We start from the raw sequence: 25,535 nt of genomic DNA on the forward strand, positions 1-25,535 counted from the left end.
GAAAACGCAGCTATCTGTTGTAAACATTTAAAGACATTCTGTGGAACTTTCACCAAAACCCCAAAATAGTGATCTCAGGAACCCCCTTTCCAAATCATTTAATCATACATTCAGTGACCACTTACAGAGCATATTACAGGAAAGGTGGTATCTGATTTTGGGACACAGGAAGAATTAAAAATTTCTTTCATAAGAAAAGGAATAGAGGGAAGAATAAAAAACCAAGCACCTCAGAAACACAAGCTCAAAAATCCATTGACGAGGAACAGATAATTCCCTGAAACAGGCAAGCACACTGCTTGTTGAAAACCTCAATGGATGTGCCTTGGGATAGCAAAACGGTTGCCGTCTTCAAGCTGGGTACCAAAATGCAATGCATCTGTGCTTCTGAATCTTAACTTAAAACACCTGATTTCCTTCCCACCACTCTCCCGGTGCTATAAGTTTTTTCACAATGTCCTCAGAACAACTACAGCTTCAGCTCCACTCTCCAGGTACTGCTCTCACAACCTGGTGTTGACCTTCTCAGGTAGGACGGTCAGGAACTGCTCCAGCACCAGCAGCTACAGGATCTGCTCCTTCCCAGCATATAGGATGACAGCCGCTCATAGCAGATCACCCAGAGCTGGCTTAGAGCATCCTTTAGCCGACAGTCCTCCTCCGCACTGAATCACCTAAAATACTGGTGGGAAGTCTCAAACCTGGGGAAGACCATCTAACCCTAGATTCTTTCCCCTAACTTAATTATTAGACCCTCTATCTGCACTGGATGAGTGAGGCCCCTGCTCTAAGAATGGGCTTCCTCTACCTGGTGTGTCTCTTGTGCTGGGGAAGAAAGAGAGGGAAATCAGAGTGCAGAGTGATCAGACAGCTCCCCACTAGGTCGTGGGGCTAAACACTCCCTTCCCTGGTCGCCTCGTAGAAAACTGGCTCTGCAGTTCGCCTGAATCCTCGAACTCCAGGAGAGCTTGTGGGCTTCAAGTTGGTGGGCTTCGTGTGGGGAGCCAGAAATCCTGCCTTTCTAAACACTCAACTAGACCCTGGGGTTGGAGGACAAGAACGGCTTCCTCTCCTGGAGAATGAGGCTGAAAGAAAAAGGAGAGACTTCAAGAAGAGCCAGCCTACGGGGCACGGCGCCTCCTTAACCGCACTCCAGGCCCGGCTGCACAGATGCGCCTCGTTCTTCTGGCCGTTCTGCCGCTAGGCTGCTGCCCGCCTGGAACGCCCTTCTGGGCAGCAGCTCGCCTAGGACTCCAGAGCCTAAATCTTCCGGAGCGGACGGCGAACACTGACCTCACCCCGCAAACCTGAAGGCCAGACGAAGTTAACGAGCGCCTAACCGTTTTGCTTCACCAGCAGCTGCTGCAGCTGCGCAGTCGTCGCATTCCGGCGCGTCCCCCGAACTACGGGCTCCTCGAGGCCTCTCTAGGCTTCTTGGGGGGACTTCCGCATCTCTACTGTTCGTCCAGTTGCAGCCCGCAGTCCCGTCACGCCTAGCGCGCAGCCCTCGCGAGGAAACCCGGAGGTTCGCGGGGTTGGCTGTCTCAGTACGCGTGGGAAGGGACCGCCGCCCAGCGGTTGCGCGGCCCCGCTGGGTGCCGAGCCCCGGAAGAGGCTGCACTTTTCCCTCCCGCTGGAGGCGGTGGCCGCGGGTCCAAAGGCCACCACCCGCAGCCTGCAGACCTCTCATCCAACCACGACTCCGGCTCTGGGGCCGAGGAGCAGCATGGAGGCCGAGGACTTCCAGGAGGAGCTGACCTGCTCCATCTGCCTCGACTATTTCGAGGACCCGGTGTCCATCGAGTGCGGCCACAACTTCTGCCGCGGCTGCCTGCGCCGCAGCTGGGCGCCGAGCGGCAGCCCGGTTCCCTGCCCCGAGTGCCGGCAGCCGTCGGCGCCCGCTGCGATGCGGCCCAACTGGGCCCTGGCCAGGCTGACGGAGAGGATGCGGCGCCGGCGCCTGGGCCCCGCGCCCCACGGCCTATGCGGCCGCCATTGGGAGCCGCTGCGGCTCTTCTGCGAGGACGATCAGCGGCTCGTGTGCTTGGTGTGCAGGGAGTCCCAGGAGCACCAGGCCCACACCATGGCCCCCGTCGACGAGGCCTTCGCGAGCTACCGGGTGAGCCGGCCCTTACGGGGCTGCCGGTATTGCCTGGGAACGTTTACTGTTCACGTTGGAAGCATGAACCCCCATCCTATCCCCACCAGGCTCAGAAAAGTTAAGCTACTCACGGATCTCAGAGCTGGAGTTAAAACTGGGATTGGGAGGGCCGGTGCAAGGCTCAGTCATCACCGCAGAATTTTCAAGGGACTGGCTTCCGGGAGCTTCTAGTTTAAGACGGTTATCCTGAGAGGTTATACACCAGTGCTGTCCAATAGAAACAAAAATACGAGCCACATATGTTATTAAAATTTTTTCTAGTGGTAAAAAGAAACAGGTGATGTTAATTTTAATAATTTATTTAATCCAATTATCAAAAATATCATTCAACATTGATTTTTTTTCTTAAAGCTCATTCTGTTTCCTCTTTATTGTGAAAATGAAACAAAATATAATCAGAAAATGGAGAACTCAGGTTCTTCTTACAGCTGTTCTCTGACTTGGATGGGCACAGATAGTGTGATTTCACATACACATTTTGGAGTATAGTTGCTTTACAATGTTGTGTTAGGTTCTGCTGTACAGCAAAGTGAATCAGCTATACGGATACATCTGTCCCCTCTTTTTTGGATTTCTTTCCCATTTAGGTCACCACAGAGCACCGAGTAGAGTTCCCTGTGCTATACAGTAGGTTCTCATTAGTTATCTATTTTATACATAGTAGTGTATATATGTCATTTCCAATCTCTCAGTTCATCCCACCCCCCTTACCCTCTTGGTATCCATACGTTTGTTCTCTACGTCTGTGCCTCTATTTCTGCTTCGAAAATAAGTTCATCTATACTATTTTTCTAGATTCCACATATATGCAATAATATACGATACTTATTTTTTTCTTTCTGACTTACTTCACTCTGTATGTCAGTCTCTAGGTCCATCCATGCCTCTGCAAATGGCACAATTTCGTTCCTTTTTATGGCTGAGTGATAGTCCATTGTACGTATGTACCACATCTTTGTCCGTTCCTCTGTTGATGGACATTTAGGTTGCTTCCATGCTCTGGCTGTTGTAAATAGTGCTGCAATGAACATTCATTCAATATTGATTGATATAAAAAATTATCAATGAGATATTTTACCTTTTTTTTTCATGATAAGTCTTTGAAATCTGTGTACTTTACATTTACACACATCAGTTCGGACTGTCCACATTTCAGGAGCTCACATGGCTAATGGATGCTGTATTGGACAGTACGGGTTTATACCTACAGATGTCATAGACAACTAATGATTTGGGAAAAACCTGGCTTGTAGGGATGAGTCTGGATTTTACTAGCTTCCTTCATCAATTGGGAAAATCACTTAATGTTTGAATTTGGAGATTATCTGTTCTGCCTTATCTTATGGGTTAAGAAGCTTCAGTCAAATAAATCGGTTTATCATATTCTGGTCCAGCCACACTGGCCTTCTTGCTTTTGTTTCAAGCCTGTTCACTCTCTACTCATACCTTCCATCCTTTAGATCCTTTTAGACTTTAGCTTGAAGACCTTCCTTGATCATCCTTTCCAGAGTAGCCCCACCCCCTTCCATTACTGACGGTGTCACTCCGGTGGTCTCCATCTGAATTGGTATCTAGTAAGTACTTGTTGAAAACATGAATTTAATGATACAAGTTAAAGTGTACTGTAAACTGTGAAATGCTGTACAGTTTTATCAGCTGACTACAAACAGGAAACAGATGCAAAGTTAGACTAGAAAGTGTACATTCTTTTTTTTATTCAGTAACCTTTATCGGTGCTTCCTGTATGCTAGTCATTGTTCTAGAATCTGGACGTAAATTGATGAGAAAGACATGGGCCTTGTCTTGTATGGGGCATAAGCATGTAGTCCTGTAATTTCAGTGTGTGTGAGAGTTATTGACGTTTGTACCAACACACAGAAGGTCTGAGGTTAGAGTGATCAGACAGGAGTGAGGATCGCCTTCACAGAGGAGTGGAACATGAGTCCACTCTTGACGGATGAGTACAGCAAGGTAGGGGAGAGGATGTTCAGGCCAAGGGAACAGCATATTCAGTAGTGTGGCAACGTGGAATAGCATGTGATAAATAAGAAGACCAGAGGTCGCTCTGTGCTTCAGGAGGGTAGCGCATGGCAGGGAGGATGGTGGGAGTTGAGGCTGAAGACAGAGGCAGGGTTCATGTTGTGGGGGATCTTGTTGACCATACTGAGAAGACTGAGCTTTCTCTTCCAGGGAATGGGGATCATTGAAGGATTTTAAGGCAGGAGATGACATGATCAGTTCTTTTGTTTTAGAAAGTTCATTGTGGCATCCACGGGGATGAATGGAGAAGACCAATTGGGCTGCTGTTGCACTACTTCAAGCAAGAGGTAGTAAGGGCCTGAATTAGTGCAGGGCAGGGGTGATGGAGAAGAGGAGGGCATGGAGTTATGATGAGCTGGAGCTGAATGACATTGTGACTAATGGGAACTGATGGGTCGGGGAGAGAGAGGAGTCTAGGACGGCAGTCTGGATATCTGGTGCTTATTTGGGACATGTTGAGAATAAAGTAACTGTGACAGGAAGTCCAAGGAAGAGGGACAAGAGGCAGGGGGCATAGGAAGCTAGAAACACAGTATTTTAGATTAGAATCATCAGCCTACCCTTGAAGTCTTAGAAGAAGTAAGCTGATTAGATTTTCCGGGAGGGACCACATAAAAGGTAAAAAAAAAGAGGGGCATGAAGAGAAGCTTGGGAAACACCAATGCTTAGTAGCCAGCAAAAGAGATGGAAAGGACCCATCAGAGAAATGGAAGAGAAAATATATGGGACTTCCCTGGCGATCTAGTGGTTAAGACTCCGCGCTTCCACTGAAGGGGGCGTGGGTTCGATCTCTGGTCTGGGAACTAAGATCCCTCATGCTACACTGCACGGCTGGAAAAAAACCCCCAAAAGACCCCCCCAAAAAATTTATGGGGGAGGGCTGAGGCAATTGTAAGTGGTTAGGTATGAAAGGGGAAAATAACCCTTAAAGCTTCAACCTTTGGCAATAATCATAATATTAATGATAGCTATCAGGTGTTGATTACTTATGCATCACTGACAGTTCTAAGCATTTTTCGTACAGTAATTTTTAAATTTCCATAGCAGCCCTGTCGGATGGATTCTGTTTTCCCCATTTTGTAGATGAGGCAGCTGAGGCCCAGAGATGTGAGACCACTTACCCAAGGTCACAGAAGCTAGGAAGTGGCTAAGCTTGGACTGAGTTCCTCTAATTCCTATAGCCCATGTCACTTGTCACTCTGCTACAGCTAATCTAACTGAGAAGACTAATCGGAAGAGGTGGGATTTCAGGATTAAACAAAAACGGGCCAACAGGTAGGGAGTGGGTGAGAGTAACGCTGGGGAGGGTTGAATGTCATGAGGTTGACTGGCCAGGTGTTCCGGAGTCAGGTCATTAGGCACAATTGCCCGTTGTCTGTCTTTTTCTGCACCCTCCTCTGCTTCATCGCTGCTCAGTTTATCCATCTCCACACCACCCCAAGCTAGCTAGAAAAACATGAAGTTGCTCTTGGGTGGAGCAATTCTGTTTCCACCATCCTATTGCAAGCACATACTCAGGTGGGTGCACTGTGACTTAAAAGTTTGGAGTTCCCTAAATCCATGGAAAATATCCCCCATCCTATGCCCACACCTGAGCCCTGCAGACAGTGTGCTAGATGATTTCTCTGAGGATCTGAGCCCCTGAGTACTGCATCCGGGAAACCTGCTTTGATGAATTCCTAGTCCACTCTGCTCACCCTCTTGGGCCCCACCAGTGGCTCAGGATACACCTGGAAGCACTTTTAAGCAATACTACCCCCAACCCCTGTGAGTGTTTGATTCAGTTGGTGGGGCCCTTGGCATCAGCATTGTTTAAAAATTCACTAGGTGATTCTAGTGTACAGATAGGATAGAGGACCATGGACCTACGTCTTAGTATCTTCACAGAGGGAATCTCAAAAAAATCTTTCAGAGCAGAAGTTGTCTTTAATGGAGTCATTGGTGGTTGGAGAGAAAAAGAGAACAGAGAAAGAGAATAGCGTCCTAAGCTTCAGGGAGCAAACTCTGCCTGGAAGAGGCTTCCAGGCACAGCTCTTCTTTCCCTCAAGCCAATGTTTAGTCTGTGACTCTGGGAGCTAATCCCTTCATTGCTATTAACTCATTTAACAGATACTCAGTATTTCTTGAACCACCTGTTTTGTGTCACTTGCTGTACTACAGTACCAGACTCAGCACTGGGCAGACAGTGGTGAAAAGACCATGGGGCTTACAGTCTGGCTGGGGTGGGGGTGAGAGGCACACCACGGACAAGTAAATGACCGCAGATAATGATATGTGCTGTGAAAGAAAGATAGTGCCAGAGAAGCGACACGGGCTTTAATAAGGGAACACGGTAGCCTCCTCTGAGGAGATGACATTTCAGTTGAGACTTGATGGATGAGGAATCAGCCATCTGAGGAACTGTGGGAAGAACATCCCAGGCAGCGGATAGCAAATTCAAAGACCGTGAGGCTGGGAAGAGCAGGACCTGTCAATGGAACTGAAAGACCTGTACACCTGGAGCATCACGAGCAAGGGGGAAAGCAGCACGAGCTGGGAGATGCAGACAAGAGGGGGGTTATGTTGGACCGCAAGGTGTTTGAATTTTCTTAGTGATGCGGGAAAGCAATGGAGAATCTTAAGCAGGGGACTGACATGATCTGACTGGTCTTTAGAAGATTATGCTGGCTTCTCTGTGGACGCTGGATAAGAGAAGGACAAGATTGGAAGTAGGGAGCCCAGTCATGAGGTTATTGTAGTTGTGTAGACAGGAGGTGGCTTGAACTAGGAGGTGACTGGGGACGGCAGATAGGCAGATTTGATATGTATTTTGGAGGTAGACCTCCCTGCTTGGATTGGATACAGAGGTTACAGTGACTGAAATTCACAGAACCTAAGTGCTGGGATGGTGTTTAAGAAAAGACCATCTAGTCTAGTTGTCTTCATCTTCTAGGTAAGGCAGCTGTGGCCCAGAAAATGTGTGTGGCTGACTTGACCACAGATCCATGGCTAGTTTGTGAAGGTCTAGACTGAAACTCAGACCTGATTTGAAGTTTCATGTCGTTTGAACTACATGATCACAAGTCAGCAAATGTCTTCATGGTACAAATGTCTGCTCTTTTATTATAGTTTTATATACACACAATTGTCTGATGTTAAATGAAGAGAGTGATTTTTAAACTTTGGTACGTCTACCCAGCTTTGAAATGCTTGTGTTGCCGTCCTGCCACTTCGTGGCAGTCTCTGTTATTGCAGGGGAGAAGTTTTCTACTCCCAGAACGTTACCAAGTTTACTCAGGGGACCACTATAAGAGCCCAACTGTGGCAAGATACAAAAAAGCTTAGGTAATGAAACAGGAAAATTCATACATACTGAAAATTGTTAAGGGCTTTTAAAAACTGAAAAGTTCTATTTCAAATATATTTGAAAGCTTAAAGAAAAATCTTCGTCACATTCAAAGGAGCTATTTATCTCATGACAGCCTTCACACATACATCAGATTTGACAGTGATTTGTGCGTGTCTCTAACCTGTCTGCCTCTGTCTCTAAGGTCATCCCTGAGATTCTGCTGTTACGTGCTTCCCCTCTGCAGCCCACTGTGTTCCTTCTGATCGACTCAATTTTTTTAATAGCTTGTTTTTTTCTAATTATAAAAAGAATATGTGCCTCTTGTAGAAATTCAAACAAAACAGAGATTTATAAAATTTCTAGTCCTCCCCCTCCAACTTTCAAGCCATTCCTATTCCCCAGAGATAAGCAGTGTTAATAATACTTAGGTATATACCCTTCCAGATTTTCCCTCTGTTCAGATACAAACGCACACATTTGCACAGACACATGTATATTTGTTCTTTTCAAAACGGAATTATATAGAGAGCTACCTGAAATTGATGTAGAGTATCAATATACCATAATTTAATGATTTCACATTGATGGGTAGTGAATAATGCTGCAGTTAACATTCCTATACATATTATTTTTGCTAGTGTTTTTTTGTTGGATATTATTAGAAATAGGATTATGCATATTTTAAATTTTGTTAAATCCTGCCAGTTGTTCTTCAAAAAGATGGGACCTTTACTCTCCTACTATTATGGTGCCAGAGGCCTTTTCCCTTGCCAGGACTAGGCATTTATTAATCTTCTAACAATTTTAAATTTTTGTCTATTTAATAGGCATACTCTATATTGTATTATGATGATTTTAGAACAGAATAATTCTTTTTTTTTTTTTTTTTTTTTGTGGTATGCGGGCCTCTCACTGTTGTGGCCTCTCTCTGTGTTGCGGAGCACAGGCTCCGGATGCTCAGGCTCAGCGGCCATGGCTTACGGGCCCAGCCGCTCCGCGGCATGTGGGATCTTCCCGGACTAGGGCACGAACCCGTGTCCCCTGCATTGGCAGGCGGACTCTCAACCACAGCGCCACCAGGGAAGCCCCAGAATGATTCTTATGCATTAGCCTGTAGTCATCTTCAGCATTTTCTCAATCTCATCCCCTGTTTGAATTAGGTGACTTTTAGCTCTTGAACAAGGAAGATGCTGGGAGAGATGATTTCTTACTTATGCGTGTTTCTGCTGACAGGAAAAACTTCTGAAGACTCAACATAGTCTGACAGCCAAGATGAATAAAGCCATGCATTTACAGGACATGGAAGTGAAGAATGCTGCAGAGTGGAAGGTAAGAGCAGAAGTTGGTTGGGTATTTCTTGCCCTTGAGTCCTTTCAGTCTGAGGCCACTCAAGGGCTTTCGCTGGGAAGAGCTTGTGGATCTCACCACTTGTTAGGCCCCTTTCACATAAGGTGATAGAACAGGAAGAATCTACCTCTACTGACCTGTGTCTTTGGGCAACATGAGTTCTACACACTTCATCCTCATATCTCAAGGGTAGTGTTCCTTTCTTTCCTGCTTTCTCCCTAGGTTGGCTTCCTACATTGGAGTTGATTTGGGTCTGTGGCACTGTGGAAAGCAAATGGACTTTGCTTCCAGAGATGCTAGTCTAGTTGGGAGGCATGATGTGGGCGCACATGTGCACATCTAAGATTTAACTAAATGGTAGGTGATCTGAGGGCTAAATTAAATAATAGATGTGCAAGTGCATTTTAGTTTAAAAAGTGTACAAACAAGGCATTGCTATCATAGCAGAGACTCAGATGTTACAAAGAATGAACTAATACTATATAGACTAGTACAAAGATATCAAGTAGGTGTAAAGAAAGGAGTAGGGGAAATTTGTAGGGGCTGGGCAGGAACTTTTCTGGAGGAGGTGATTTGGATGGAAGGATCATGGGTTGTTAGGGAGTCATGTGCAAGGAATTTAGGAGGAAGGACCAGGCAGAACAAGGACTGAGCTAGTCCCCTGTGGCTATAGGAGAAGATGAAGAATAAGCGAACGAGAGTCAGTGCGGAGTTTGCAAAGCTGCACGTCTTCCTGGCTGAAGAAGAGCAATTGTTTCTTAAGAGACTGAGCCAAGAAGAAGAAGAGACAAAGAAGAAACAGAATGAGAACACATTAAGGCTCAATCAAATGATCACTTCCATGAAGAAGCTCATCTTCGAGGTGGGGGAGAAGAGCCAGAGCTCCACCTTGGAGCTGCTCCAGGTGAGACCGGCAGGGAAGGGCGTAGTCTTTGTCTTTACAGAGTTGTTATTTAACATCCCTAACTGAACTCCCTCTTGCCTTTAGAACTGAATGTCCTTCCTGGTGAGTGGGTTTAGTAGAAGACGTGTTTTCTCTGTGTTGCTGTTGTGTTATTATTTTTATTATACAATTAAAGAGTCAAAAATTCATCTTTCAAAGGAAATTAATGTGAAATTTAGGCCTGATGAGCTCAGGTAATATGAGATACTTAGATTCCAAGAACTGTCTAGAACTTTTACAATTTGACTGAGCAGTGAAGTTCCAATTTCATATCTAAAGATATACTATAGCAGAATCTTTGAAATAACACATTTCTTTTGTATATGGATTCTTTCATTTAGTGTAATGTTTTTGAGGTTCATTCATGTTGTAGCATATATTAGTATTGTATTTGCATCCCTTTTTTAAATTCCAGAATAGTATTCCATTGTAGAATATGCCACATTTTTATATCTGTTCACCAGTTGATGGACATTTGGGTTGTTACCACCTTTTGGTTATTAGGAAGGATGCTGCTTTAACATTTGTCTGTCATTCTTTGTGTGGACATATGTTTTCATTTCTCTCTGTGCTAGGCTGTATGCTATATTTATATTCAACTTTTAAAGAAACTGCCTTTTCCCATTTTATATTCCCACCACATCCTCACTAACATTTGTCTGTGATTGAAAGAGTGTAGACGGAGAAGTAAGCAAAAAGCCAGGAGAGAGCTAATGTCATAGTGCCAAAGGAGAAAGAGGAGGGCTTCAAGGAAAGGATTGGTCAACATTGTGAAATAGTTCAGAGGGGTCACATGAAACAAAGACTACATTGTGTTAATGCATTGGGTTTGACAGCATGAGAGCATATGTGACGTTAATAAAAGCAACTGACAGAAAAATACCTGCTCACAAAGTTGAGTAACAGATCTCTAGGGGAAGGTACATAACTTATTTCTTTCTTCTCTTCACAGAATCCAAAAGATGTGTTGACCAGGTACAAAATCTTGCCTTCTTATGGGGGCTTGAGGAGAATGGTAAAGATACAGGCCAAGCAGAGGGGAAATGAGGCCTGGGCTCCATAGATCAGTGTGGACGTTGACGTGAGGGGGTTGTCGGGGAGGAGTTCCACTGTTCACTTTTGCCAGGAGGAGTGGGAGAGAAGTAGTCTGAGCTTTGGGATTTGAACCTTCAGTTGGGAGTTGGGGGTCTTGGGTGTCCTAGTTGTCTCCTAAGCAGAGCAGCCTTCTGCACTTCTCTTAGGTGTGAGAACCAGGATGTGAACTATTCCTTTGAAGTTCTAAAGGTGAAGACTGTGTGCCGGCTACCAATGATGAAGGAAATGCTGAAGCGATTTCAAGGTGAGCAGAATTTCTGGGAGTTGGAGCTCAGAGAATGAATGAGAGAAGTCTGGAAAGGAAAGAGAAAACAGAGCATGCAGCTGACAGGAGGGCCAGGAAAATGGTAATAAGTACTTAGGAATAAATGGATATATGCTTCATTCAAGAAACATCCATTTAACACATACTGTGTGTTATAAGGTACTTGTGATACAAAAAGAAAAAGACCTATTTGCTTACAAATTGGAGAGACAGACACGTATCACTTTACTGTAATACAGTGGGATCCAGTGTTTATCAGTGGTATGAATAAAATACTGCAAAACTACAGAGGAAGACCTCTGTTGGGGGTGAAGTGGGAAAGTTTTCACAGCAGAGGTGATGACAGTTGTTTGGGAATTTGAAGGATGAGTATCAGTTTGCCAAGTGGAAAATGAGGGAATCCTGTTCCAGGCAGAGGCGGCAGCATGAGCTAAGGTGTGGAGAAAATGGAGGAGAGGGTATCTGATGTGACTCAACCATAAGGTGCGTATGGGGAAAGGCAGGAACTGAGTTTGAGAAGATGAGTGTAGGAAAGACTGAAGATAAACTTATTAGATCTCCAGAGAAGTACCAAGGCATGTACGTGATGTAAAGGTATGCACTCAATTCTCATGTGCATGTACCTGATTAAGCATCATGTTGTGGATGTCTACTTCCAGCTAAAATGCAGTAACAGGGCCTGGATTTACTCCTGAAACTTAGTTGACCAAAAAAAAAACAAAACAAACCCAAAACAGACAATACATAAAGCAGCAGTTTTTAAAACACTGGACCTCAGGCAGTGAAGGCCAGTGATCCATGGGAAATGTGAAACAAATGAGGTGCGCTCTATGATGGCCCCAGCCTACAGCCTTGAGAGAGTTTCCAGCCCACCTCAGAGAGGGTAACAGAGGTGGAGCCAGGTGGACTTCCTGAGTTGAGGAGTGGAGCTGAGAGTCCAGGGAGAACAAAGCACTGAGCGTTTACAGAGCACTGGACAGAGTACTGGAGAGGAGAGAGCTGGACAGAGAGAGAACCCAGGTGATCTACAGAGACACGCCGTGAACATTCAGCAGAATGCTGATCAGTACATGCTTGTGAAGAACTAACCGAGTTTGAGGAAGGAAATTTCCAAAATGAGTAGAAGAAACAGTTCCTGGTGTTCACACAGGGCCAGGAACAATGCCTGTTCCTACCAGCCTCTGGAAAACTCTTAATTTGTGGGGTACTGGGTAGAGTACTCAGGAAAATCTTGCCTCATTAGTGGGGAATAATTAACCCTACACTGAGCACTGCTTTGGACCCACTTTACAAATCATGAAATAAGACCCAAAAGGATGAAATTATTTCCAAGTAACTGCATCCCAGAACAAAGCTCAACAAGATGGATAGGAATTTAAAAAATGAGTACCCAACAATGTAAGACCACAATGCCTGGCATCCAATCAAAGTTTACTAGGCAGGCAAAAAGATAGGAAAACATGACCCATGATGAGGAGAATAATCAATTGAAACTGATCCAGGATTTACCTTGACGCTAGAATAAGCATAGAAGAACATTAATACAGTTATTGTAGCTATTTTGTAAAGAGGCATATGGGGACATGGAAGATATAAAAAAATCTCAGACAAACTTCTAGAGATGAAAACTACTGTAACTGAGATGAAGAACAAGCTGGTTGGGGTTGATGGGTCATTGCAGAAGAAAAGCTTAGTGAGCTTGAAAAGATAGAGCAGTGGAAACTATGCAGAATGAAACACAGAGAAAAAAACTTAAAAAATGAAAATAGCATCAGTGAGCTGTGGGTCATTTTCATGCAGACTTGTGTCTGGTCACTGGTACCCCTCAGGGAGAGGAGTGGGATGGGGATTAGACAGAAAAAACATTTGAAGAAATAATGACCGACAACTTCCCAAAGTTGATGGAAACTATAAGTACACAGATCCAAGAAACTCAGCAAATCCTAAGCATGATGAAAACTACACCAAAACCAGTGATAAAGAGAAAATTTTAAATGCAGCAAGTTGAAAAGGACATGTTACAGTGGAACAAAGATAAAGATGACATCACATTACTCATTGAAAGCAATGCAAGTGAACAAAATCTTTAAAGGAATGAAAGAAAATAACTGTTAACCCAGACTTTTATTCCTGGCAAAAATACCCTTCAAAAACAAAGTGAAACAAAGATGTTTGCTGATATCCAAAACCAGAAAGAGTTTATCAGACCAACACTGCAAGAAATGTTAGAGGAAGTCCTTTAAGCAGAAGGAAAATGATACCAGATGGAAGTCAGATCTACACAAAGGAGTAAAACATTTTCTGAAATGGTAATGACATAAAGAAATAGGTACTTCTGTCATTACTTAAATCTCATTAAAAGGTAATAGGGATGGCTAATTTATGTGTTAATTTGACTGGGGCACAAGGTGCCCAGATATTTGGTCAAACATTATTTCAGGTGTTGTTGTGACAGTAAGAGTGTTTTGGGATGAGATTAATATTTAAATCAGGAAACTTGGGCTTCCCCAGTGGCACAGTGGTTGAGAGTCCTCCTGCTGATGCAGGGGACACGGGTTCGTGCCCCAGTCTGGGAGGATCCCACATGCCGTGGAGCGGCTGGGCCCGTGAGCCATGGCCGCTGAGCCTGCACGTCCAGAGCCTGTCCTCCGCAACGGGAGAGGCCACAACAGTGAGAGGCCCGCGTACTGCAAAAAAAAAAACCCCAGGAAACTTGAGTAAAGCAGATTGCTCTCCATAATGCTGGTGGGCCTAATCTAATCAGTTGCAGTCCTGAATAGAACAAAAGGCTGACTTTTCACCCTGAACAAGAGGGAATTCTACAGCAGACTGCCTTAGGACTCCATCTGCAGCTTTGGTTCTTCCTGCCTTGTGGCCTTTGAACTGGAACATCACTTTTCCCTGGGTTGTAAGCCTTCTGTCACACACAATGGATTTGGACTTGCCAGTCACCATAATCACATGAAACAATTCCTTATAATCTCTTTCTCTATACACGTACATCTTATTGGTTCTATTTCTCTGGAGAACCCTGACAAATACAGTAATTGACTGTTTAAACAGACAGAAAAGAACATATTGTAGAGTTTATAACGTATTTACAAGTAAAATGCACAACAATAATAGCATGAACGTTGGGAGGGGAGAAATAGAAGTATACCATTACATAGTTCTTTGTTTTAAAGTATTTGTTTATTTGGCTGTGTCGGGTCTTAGTGCGGTGTGCAGGCGCTTAATTGAGGCGAGCGGGCTTCTCTCTAGTTGTGGTGCGTGGGCTCTAGAGCACGTGGGCTCAGTAGTTGCAGTGCATGGGCTTAGTTGCCCTGTGGCATGTGGGATCTTAGTTCCCCGACCAGGGATCGAACCCATGTTCCCTGCATTGGAAGGTGGATTCTTAACCACTGGACCACCAGGTAAGTCCGTATTATACAATTCTTATATGTGAAGTGGTATAATATGTCTTGAAGGTAGGCTGTTAAGTTAAAGGTGTATATTATAAACCTTACGGCAATCACTAAGATAAAAGAGTTGTAACTAATAAGTCAACAAAGGAGATGAAGTGGAATCATAAGAATACTTGGTTAATCAGAAAGAAGGCAAAAAAGAGGAAAAAAGAATAGGACAAATAGAAAACATAACAAGATGATAGACACAAACCTAATCATATTAATAATCATATTAAGTATAAATGGTCCTAATCAGAAGGGAGAGACTGGTTGGATTGGATAAAAAAACGCAAGACCCAACTATATGCTGCAAGGAACGCACATTAAATATAAAGACCCATATATGTTAAAAGTAAAACAATGGAAAAAGCTATACCATGCTAACGTTAGTCAAAGGAAATCTGGAATGGTTATATTAATATCAAGAAGATTTCAGAGCAAGGACTATTACCAGAGATAAAGTCAAGTGCTAATGATTAAGGAGTCGTTTTATCAGGAGGACATAACAGTTCTAAACATTTATACACCTAATAACAGAGCTTCAAAATATATTAAGCAAAAATTAATAGAGCTGCCAGGAGAAACAGGCAAATCCACAATTATAGCTGGAATTTTCAGTACCTTTTAAAAATAATTTTTAGAACAAGTAGGCAGAAAATCAGTAAGGATATAGTAGACTGAATAACACTATGAATTTGAATAGCAGTGTCAACCAACTTGACCACCCTGTTATTTACAGAATACTGCCCCAAACAAAAACAGAGTACATATTCTTTTTGACTGTACATGGAACATTTTCTAAGGTAGAACAGGGTGGGCCATGAGACATATCAGTATTCAAAAGGATTCAAGCCATACAAAGTGTGTTCTCTGACCCCAATGCATTTGAGTTCGAAATCAGTTAAAAAAAAAAATCCTTGGAAGTTCCCCAAATGTTAGGAAACTAAATGACACACTTCTCAATAACCCATGAATTAAAGGTGAAATCAAAAGGGAAGTAGAGAGTGTTGATACTTTGAACTGAATGAAAAGGAAAACACAACATTTCAGAATTTGTGGGATACAGCTAAAGCGACACAGGGAAACGTATAGCACTAATCACCTATATTATAAAAGAAGAAAGTTCTTAAATCAGTGACATCTGTATCTACCTTAAGACACTAGAAAAAGAAGAGCAAATAAAGCCCCCCAAAATGGAAGAATGGAAATAATAAAAATCAGAGCATAAATCATTGCAATAGAATACAGAAAACAAAAGAAATGTTAGTGGAACCAAAAGCTCTTTCTTTGAGAATATCAATTTTATTGAGATACTTTAAGCAGAATGACCAGATACATCACTAGTATTAAGAATGAGAGAGGCATCATCACTACAAATTCTATAGATATTAAAAGGATAATAAGGGAATATTACAAGCAACTTTATGCTGATATGTCAGACAACATAGATGAAATGGACAAAGTCCTTAAAAGACTCAAGTGACTAAAGCTGACTCAAGAAAAAATAGATAGCTGGAATAACCTTATTTCTATTAAAGAAATTCATGTTAGAAACCTTCCCAAATGGCTTCACTGGTGATTTCACCAAACGTTTAAAAAATATTTATTCTACGTAAACTCTTAACAAAAAATTGAAGAGACTATTCCCAGTTTGTTCTATGAGGCCTGCATTACCATGATAGTAAAATCAGACAAAGACATTATAAGAGAAGAGAATAGATCAGTGTCCCTCATGAACATAGAAAAATTCTAAAGAAAATTTTAGCAACTTGAATTCAACAATGTATAATACATCACAACCAAATGGGGTTTATTGTAGAAAAGCAGGTTTGGTTTAACATTTGAAAGTCAATATAATTCACGACGTTAGCAAATTAAAAAAAGGAAAACTATTTGATCACCTAGTAGTTGCAGAAAAAGTCCTTGTCAAAATCTAACATTCAGGACTTGAGGACACGGGGAGGGGGAAGGGTAAGCTGGGATGAAGTGAGGGAGTGGCACTGACATATATACTCTACCAAACATAAAATAGATAGCTAGTGGGAAGCAGCCGCATAGCACAGGGAGATCAGCTCAGTGCTTTGTGACCACCTAGAAGGGTGGGAGGGAGACGCAAGAGGGAGGGGATATGGGGATATATGTATATGTATAGCTGATTCACTTTGTTATACAGCAGCAACTAACACAACATTGTAAAGCAATTATACTCCAATGATGATGCTAAATAAAAAAAAAATCTAACATTCATTTCTGATTAAAAAAACAAAAGAAAAGAAAACACAACTCTCAGCAAACTAAAGAGACATGGAGAGTCTGGGAGGGAAGAGAAGTTGGAGGCAGGCCAGGGAGGAAGTTATAGACACAGTTACAGTGAAAGATGCAGAAGGTCCGAGTGAAGACAATGGCGATGGGAAAGGAGAGGAAGAAAAGAACCTGAGTGGTATTTCAGAGGTAGAATTGATAGGACTTGGTGATTAATTAGCCACCGAGGGTCAGAGGGAAAGAAGAATCAAATAACCTTAAGATTTCCAAATGTGAGTGTTTGGGTGGAGCTAATATTATTCGACCTTAGAGAACATAGAAAACAAGAAGTCTGCATGTGAGGGAGGATTAGTCTCGAGAGTGGAAGGGGACTTGGGATGCTCTGAATTTGGTTTTGAGTTACCTGCTGGAGGCTTGCAGAGATGCCCAGTGAACAGCTGGAATCAGTAAAGAGATACCTTGTTAGTGATGATATCTGTGTGTTCCTGTACAAAGAACCAGCCAGTCGACAGCTTTGGTTCTGGTCCTGATTCAACAAGGCAGTATTTGTTACTGTTTCTCCAAATTTTATGCTGGTGGTGAAGACTTGGGGCCATGAAATAATGGGCTCCCCATTTTCTAGATCATAGTCTTTGAAAGCAGAAGGGGAATGAAGATTTCAGGTTACTAACACACACTATGGCCTGTTAGGCCCAGCTGACGGTCAGTTGAAGGACAATGAGTCGTCTTATCCCTAACAGTATGTGATAGGAGAAGGATGGCACTGAAGCTGGAACAGACGGGTGTTTCTGGAGGAGGGTTGGTGGTAAGCTCTTGCATTACTGATCTCAGCTCTCATTTTCTCTGCAGTGGCTGTAAATCTAGCTGAGGACACTGCTTATCCCAAACTTGTCTTCTCCCAGGAAGGGAGATATGTGAAAAATGGAGAATCAGCCAGTTCTTGGCCACTGTTTTCTACCGCGTGGAGCTACTTTACTGGATGGAGGAATCCTCAGAGGACCGCAGACTTTGTGGAGAGATTTCAGCACTTACCCTGCGTTTTGGGAAAAAACGTTTTCACTTCAGGGAAACATTACTGGGAAGTTGAGCACCAAGGTAGCCTGGAGGTTGCTGTGGGGTTGTGTCGGGAGGACATCATGGGGATTACTGGTGGTTCAACAATGTCCCCCCGCATGGGAATCTGGGCTCTTTGTTGGAGTTCTGCTGGCTATTGGCCCCTGACAGACATCTCTGTGAGGCCTACCAAGCTAGAGCCAGCTCTTCACCGGGTGGGAGTTTTCCTAGATCACAGGGCTGGGGAAATCTCATTCTACAGTGCTGCGGATGGAGAACACCTGTACACTTTTTCCTGTCCTTCCATCTCACGTCTCCGGCCGTTTTTCTGGTTGAGTCCATTAGCATCTTTAGTCATCCCACCAGCAACTGGCGGGAAATGAGGCTGTTCTTCTCCTGCCCAAGAATCTTTGCCTTGTGCCCCAGCCCAGGGACATACATCCCTTGGCCCTCATCTTTGACTTCATATATAAATCCATCCTGGGTGGTCCCTCAATTCTGTCCATTCAGATTCCAACTTCACATTTTGTTCAGCCCCCCTGGACATCATGTGCATAGACAGATGTGGGAGACCCTGCTGGGTATCTCTCCAGTAGCCACTTGGCCCACTTTCTCTCCTTCTCCTCTGGTTCTTCCTAAATGCACTGCTCAGGATGTGCCCTCCACATGCCTCAGGGAGACACAGGCCCATAGGAGGGGCTTCTGGCCAGCGAGGCGGGGTGAGAAATTCTCCAAGGTGCCTCTGAGGAAAGTTTTTTAGCTTTTTAGAAAGAGATGTTTGGGAAGACACAGCCCCTCTCCTGATGTTAGTAGGTATACTGGAACTGAGAGGAGCACAGTAACCGTGGAAAAAGGAGGAGAAATGTGGTCTTTGTTGGCATCATGAAATGGTCGGAATTTCCCTAATCATGAATTTCTTGTTATATGAGATTATTGCTTCTTTATTGTATAAGGCAGTCTAGTTGCCTTCTGGTCACTTGCAGGCTGAAGTATCCTAACCGGTGCTCTAGGCGCATAGCTTGGACATCTCACAGTACAGGCCTGTCTCACTTTTCTTCCTGAAATTGACCGCTTTATAGAATCCCTTTCTGTTTAGTCATGTAATTCCTCTTCTTTCCAGTAAGTACTGATATTCCTCACTTCTTGGATTGGAAAATTGAGGCAGTCTTCCCCTGCTCTGCCTGTGTTGTTACTCTTCACCTGACCGTGTCTCTGCCCTCAAGGGTTCATTATGCTCTCCATTCGTCAGAGTCGTATACTGTGTGCACAAGGTTATTAACGTCATCCTGACAATGTTGGGAAACCCTTGTTAAGTATTTACACTGTGCTAGCCTCTTCACATAATGCTCCCACGTGACTCTTGCAACAGAGATGGAAATGAGATGGAAATTAAAATCCTGTCTTTACAAAAGAAAAAACAAACCTTGAGATTAATTTGCTCAGTCCTGCCCAGCTGTCAAATGGGCATGTTGGGATTGAATCTAGATCTGAGAGGAAAGTCCTGGTCTTTGCTACTCTACGTTCACCTTACGCTCACCTACGTGAGCACTTACTGAATGCTGATTGTGGTCTCCAACGCCTTTGTTTCAGGTTTTTATTTTGTTACATGTTTTTACCCTGCGTGAGTGTCCTCCTCTCTTTACCTTCCTGCGCTAGATTGTATGCACTCAGAGGTTTGTGACTGTTACTGGAGAGTTATTTGAAAAATAATGAATGTTTCTCTCTGGTTATAAAATCACGTACTTATTATAGAAACTTTGGAACATATAAAAAGCGTGAAGAAAATTAAAGTTATTGATAATCCCACCACCACTAACATTTTAATGTGTCTCCTCCCAGACTTGCAATAGGCTTTCTGGCAGCTTCTTACAAAACTTCCAGTACCCTCCCTAATCCCTCCTCCCCGTCCTGTGTCCCAGCCCATCCTGGCTTGTCTTCCTTTGCAGCTGGAGCAATCGCCCTCATTCAGTGATTTCTGCTGAGTTCTCCTTAACTCTCCAAGATCCTTGCTGTTATGAGTTGAATGAATTCTGTCCTCCAGAGAAAAAGATATGTTGAAGTCCTAGCTGTGAATGTGACCTTATCTGGAAATTAACATGAGGCCATTAGGGTGGGACCTAATCCAATATCACTAGTATCCTTAGAGGGAATTTTGTACACACACACATACACTTACATACACAGAAATGCCATGTGAGGACACAGAGGGAAGATGGCTATGGGAGAGGCTGGAGTTATGCTGTCACAAGCCAATGAACGCCTGGGGCTGCTAGATGCTGGAAAAGGCAAAGAAGAATCCTCCCCTAGAAGCTTCTGAGGGATCATGGCCCTGCAAACACCCTCATTTCAGACTTCTGGCCTCCAGAACTGTGAGACAGTAAATTTCTGTTGTTTTAAGCCACCCAGTTTGTGGAACTTAGGAATTTAACACACATGCCCATCAGGACTTCCTTCAGTACTGTGAAATAATATTCATATTTTATGGCAGGACAAGAAAAATTTAAACATAAAAAAATTTTCTCTGCCCATTGGTCTGTGTCCCTGCACTGTGCATCGTGTGTCTGCATTATGCATCGACCAAACCTCCCCCATCAGCAGAAATACCTGCTCAACCATAAAGAGCAGCATTCTCCTAGCATCAACAGGACAGCTCCCTCGAAGATAACATTCCTTCTTGATAAGGGGTCACATGGTGCTTAGATCCGATGTAAACTGTCATTAATATGTCATTTGATGTACAGCCCCCATCTCAAAAAACTTGTATAACTGTGCCTTGACTTCTAACGGGTGGAATGGTTCTCAGATACTCTTCCTGGATTATAATCCTCAAATTTGGCTCGAATAAAATTTTCCATTTCCTTCTTAGATCGATTAGTTTTTTGTCGACAATACCTACATTGTTAATTTCCAGTCCTTGGGAAACTCATTAGTACCTTTCCTCCACTCTTCTTTCTGGGCTGTTGAACCAGGTTGGTTGGTTCTGCTACAAAGACTTGTTCTCTGACTTCGAGTAGGCTCTTTGGGCTGCTTGGTAAACAAGCTTGGTCTTAAATTCCTTTTTACATCTTCTGATGGCAGTGATTCCAAACCTTTTCCTCTTTTCTCAAAGAAAAGGCCTTCATAAGCCTCCCTTTATACTACTATAACGGAGGTAAAACTTTGCCTCTACTTATCTGAGGTTTTCAGCTGGGACTCTAACGAAAAGAAAGATTAACAAGAAAAAGTTTAACACATGCAACACATCATGCGGGAGAAACATAAAATGAATACTAACTCAAAGCCTTGGCTTAGAATTCTGGCTTTCATAGTATCTTCGACAAAGAACAATAAAATTGTGGAGAGATGATAGGACAAAGGTAAGCAGTTTTAGTCTTCCAAGGGTGGCAGACTGTGTGAGGGTAACTCTATGTGTGGAAACAAATGGGTCAGTGTGTGTTTGCAGATTCTTTTGGCACTGCCTCTGGGCTGAGTCTGTCTCCGGTAAAAGAAGAATTTATATCCTGCCTTTAGGGTTTCTGGGTTTGCTGCCTCTTAATTGCCTTCAGCTCAAAATGATTTTTATGTCAAAGAGGCATATTTTGGGGTGACACATTCTGGTTTCCATCACTACTTATTATTGCAAAGAACTTGCATCTTTTACTGAGAAAAAATTTTTTCTCTTCTACCCATCTGATTAACAATTTTTTGCCTCTATTTTGGGTCTTGATATTGGACTGTCTCTCATCTCTTCAGGTATGGAATGGGACCCAGTTGTTGTATTGGTTAAAAATAAACTCTTCTGATGCTTCTGATGTACAAACAGGATTGAGAATAAATGTGTCCCAGTCAGTTTCCTATTTTACTTAGTTTCTCTGAGCCTTTACTCTATTAGTGTGTTATATGACTCTTTCGGAGGGGTATTTATTCACCATTTCTTAAGTTCATTTCACCACAGAAACTTTATTTTTTATTGAAGTATAGTTGATTTACAATGTTTTACAATGATTTACAATTTACTGCTGTACAGCAAAGTGATTCATGTATTTATGTATACATACATACACATGTGTGTGTATATATATATACATATATATAATATATATGTGTGTGTGTATATATATATATATATATATATATACATTCTCTCTCTTTTTTAAATATTCTTTTCCATTATGGTTTATCATAGGCTACTGAACACAGTCCTCTACCGCAGGAACTTTAGCTCTGGGAGCAGCACTGAAGACCCCCCAGAAGATAGTTTGGCAACCACTGTCTAGCCTGCACTTTCTTGAGGTGATCTTGGCCACCTCAGATTTCAATCTAGCTTGCACCCCCCAGCCCCCAGAGCTGGTGGGTACATGCATTGGTGCTGTAAGCCACCCACACTGTGTGGCCCTGGATAAGGTTCTGCTAAAGTCTTTTCCCCTGGATTGGGACTTCCCTGGTGGTCCATTGACTAAGAGTCTGCTCCCAATGCAGGGGGCCTGGGTTTGATCCCTGGTCAGGGAACTAGATCCTACGTGCTGCAACTGAAACAGGAGGGAAGGGGGCAGGGCATAAAAGAATGACATAGCCTGAGGTCCAAGATGGCAGATGAGTCGACTTCCACTAGACTTTGAGCCTCATGGTAGCACATCAGCATGCTAAATGACACACCCACAGGTGCCATGACAGTTCCGAGGCTGACCATGAGTAACTGGGCGCTGGCCCAATTCCTGGAAATCCCCACCCCTTCCCCAAAACAGCTGGGATGCCCCTCCCACTCATTAGCCTATGAAATTACCCACCCCTATAAAAACTGACAACCCCATACCCTGGTGCCGCTCTTGACTTCTGAGATGGCCCACACTCTGTCTGTGGAGTGTGTTTCTCTCTAAATGGATCCACTTTTTTTTTTTGCGGTACGCGGGCCCCTCACTGTTGTGGCCTCTCCCGTTGCGGAGCACAGGCTCAGGACGCGGAGGCTCAGCGACCATGCCTCACGGGCCCAGCTGCTCCGCGGCATGTGGGATCTTCCCGGATCCGGGCACGAACCCGTTTCCCCTGCATCGGCAGGCGGACTCTCAACCACTGCGCCAGCAGGGAAGCCCGATGCTTCCTTACTTTAAAACTTTCTAAGAACTCACATTCTACTTTGAATAAAATTTACTAGACCTTGCTTTCCTCCTTTCCCTTCCCTTCCCTTCCCTCCCTCCCTTCTTTCCCTTTCTCTTTCTTCTCTTCCTTCCTCCTCCATCCCCCTCCTTTCTTTCTTTATTCCATCTTCCTTCCTTCTTCCTTTCTCCCTCTCTCTCTCTCTCCCCCTCGCCTGCCTCATGCTTATATCCATCATGGCTTCTCCTACTTTGCTCTTCATTGCACCTACTGTCATACTGGCTTCCTTTCAGCTCCTTAATTACATCAAGAATTTTCTCAGCTTAAGGATTTTGCACGTCTTTGACGTCTCTGGACTTCTTTTCACTTTCAATTTCCTGGATAACCCTTACCTCAATTTAGAGATCTTAGCTTAGTTGCCGTTTTTTAAAAGAGGCTTTCCCTTATGACCTGGTTTACTGCAGTGACCTCCCTGTTTTACTCTAGCATAGTAAATTCTTCTTCATCATAGTTCAGCAGTGGACATGCATTGTTTTGTCTGTCATGCACTCCTTCCCTACTTCTGCTAAAGTCACCCCTTCACAACCACACTTTCTTTCTAATATTACGCCATTCCAAATCCATTCCAAATCCATGTTTTTCCTTTTTCTAAAAGTATTTGTTTATTTATTTTGGCTGCACCGGGTCTTAGTTGTGGCATGTGGACTTAGTTACGGCACGCATGTGGGATCTAGTTCCCCGACGAGGGCTCGAACCCGGGCTCCCTGCATTGGGAGCGTGGAGTCTTATCCACTGGACCACCAGGGAAGGTTCCCCAAATCCATGTTTTTCTTATTCTATCACCACCCTCCCTCTCCAACTCCTGCAAGAGATGGGCACGTGTCCCAGGGAAGTCTATCCTTTCACTGCAGGCTTTGGCACACAGTGATTGCTCCAAGGTGTGGCCACAGGGCTAAACCGTTGAACAGATTTCTTCCCTGGAGTTTTTGCAACTGGGGGTGGAGGAGTATTAGATTTCAAGCCAAAAGTATGGCATCAGAGCTTCCAGCTGTATGGGTACCCTGCATCTAAAAATGCCTGAGAGAATGAGATCAAAACAGAGACCCAAGCCAAGATGAGAGATGGAAAAAGAAGGCATTGACATGATTCAAGTAACTGGCTCTAGCTGGTTCTGAGATTAGTTCTACCCTAGCCATTGCTGTGATTCCACACCCTTCCCTTAAGATAGTAGAAGTTTTGTTTTAATGTCATTGGCATTTGAAGAGTATTGCTTAATGCAAATTATTAACCCAATATAGTATATTTGTTTATTTATCTGTTCCATTTCTAGGTCCCCCTGGGGGAAGGGACCATGCTTGCTTGTCACTGTACACAGTGCAGTGCTTGGAACTTAGCAGATGATCATCAAATATTGGTCAAATAAATTAATGCATTATATAAATGCCATAACTGCTTTAACTAGAGGGATATTATATTCTGGCAAGACTGAGAGCACCAAGTAAATCATTAGAAGTTTTGTTTTGTTTTGTTGTGGCCTCTCCGATTGTGGAGCACAGGCTCCGGACGCGCAGGCTCATTGGCCATGGCTCACGGGCCCAGCCGCTCCGCGGCACGCGGGATCTTCCCGGACCGGGGCACGAACCCATGTCCCCTGCATCGGCAGGCGGACTCTTAACCACTGCGCCACCAGGGAAGCCCTAGACAGAAGTTTTGAGGAAAGTGATGATACGCTGAATCTACTCAAAGAATAAACAACAAGATAAACTCAGTGAAATAAGACATTTTAGTATCTGAGTTGAGATAGAGAGCAAAGAATAGCTCAATAGATCCTTTAATGGAGAAGAGAGCAGGGCATAAGACTGAGATGGGAGTAAATAAGGAGGAGATGTATAGATACATCACTTTCTTTTCTTACTTCTGTATCTGAAGTCTTTGGACATGTCCTATGAATGTAGTCTATAAAATTGGAGTATGACCAACAGCGAGGGTGGGAAGTACTAGTGGTAATCGCCTGCCTCCATTCCTTGACTTTTTCCCTATGATATGGCACAGAGGGAAACCTCCACAGGCTCCCGTGGGCAATAGAGACTATATCTTTCTCAGATTGTCTTCTCCAAAGGGTTGGAGGGAAAGGGGCAAGAGTGATCTGGGTTCCAGGATGAAAAACAAGCCAGGGACTCTAGGAATTGTTTCTCTCCATGGCTAATTGGCCCTTGGAGAAGATATTCCCATGTTATCTTCAGAGCCACAGTCCTCAAAATATCTCAGCCCCCTGACCCCTACAAACAAACTTCAAGCAAAGCCCTTTGGGAATGCTTATCTCATGCACAATGCAAGTCTAACTGGCATCTTGAGTAATAGTTTCCAGAAGAGATTCAGGATGTGTCCTTTGGGTGGGAATCCCTGATGCCATATATTTAGTGTCCCCAGTTTGCCTCAGCTGACATAGGTCCTCTGGGTTGAGGGAGTGTTTCATTTCTCACAGGTGAGGCCCCTCTTCCTTCATGATTGGCTCCTGTCAG

At 43.7% G+C, this 25,535-nt stretch overlaps 1 protein-coding gene across 5 annotated transcripts; it reads left to right on the top strand.

Moving 5' to 3' along the window:
- Positions 1-1,517: 1,517 nt before the first annotated feature.
- On the top strand, positions 1,518-24,517 carry TRIM4 (tripartite motif containing 4). Of its 5 annotated transcripts, none has more exons than XM_060123495.1 (7): positions 1,518-2,119; positions 8,763-8,858; positions 9,550-9,780; positions 10,772-10,794; positions 11,061-11,158; positions 17,737-17,982; positions 24,344-24,517. In XM_060123495.1, the coding sequence occupies exons 1-7, from the start codon at positions 1,727-1,729 to the stop codon at positions 24,412-24,414; spliced, it is 1,158 nt and encodes a 385-aa protein (XP_059979478.1). In that variant the 5' UTR covers positions 1,518-1,726; the 3' UTR covers positions 24,415-24,517. The 5 variants fall into 5 exon arrangements, with proteins under 5 accessions (XP_059979478.1, XP_059979479.1, XP_059979480.1 ...); XM_060123496.1 differs by lacking the exon at positions 24,344-24,517 and adding an exon at positions 22,106-22,470; XM_060123497.1 differs by lacking the exon at positions 24,344-24,517 and having other exon boundaries at positions 1,518-2,218; positions 17,737-20,805.
- Positions 24,518-25,535: the final 1,018 nt, after the last annotated feature.

Source organism: Lagenorhynchus albirostris, chromosome 15, assembly GCF_949774975.1.
Source record: "Lagenorhynchus albirostris chromosome 15, mLagAlb1.1, whole genome shotgun sequence".
Lineage (NCBI taxonomy): Eukaryota > Metazoa > Chordata > Mammalia > Artiodactyla > Delphinidae > Lagenorhynchus > Lagenorhynchus albirostris.

What these genes read in the sequence shown, in the direction of transcription:
- TRIM4 (XM_060123497.1), top strand. Translation starts at nt 1,727, where the DNA reads ATGGAGGCCGAGGACTTCCAGGAGGAGCTGACCTGCTCCATCTGCCTC. An exon ending in TCCCCACCAGGCTCAGAAAA is followed by an intron (nt 2,219 to 8,762) that starts GTTAAGCTACTC and finishes TTCTGCTGACAG; the next exon opens with GAAAAACTTCTGAAGACTCA. An exon ending in CCAAAAGATGTGTTGACCAG is followed by an intron (nt 10,795 to 11,060) that starts GTACAAAATCTT and finishes CACTTCTCTTAG; the next exon opens with GTGTGAGAACCAGGATGTGA.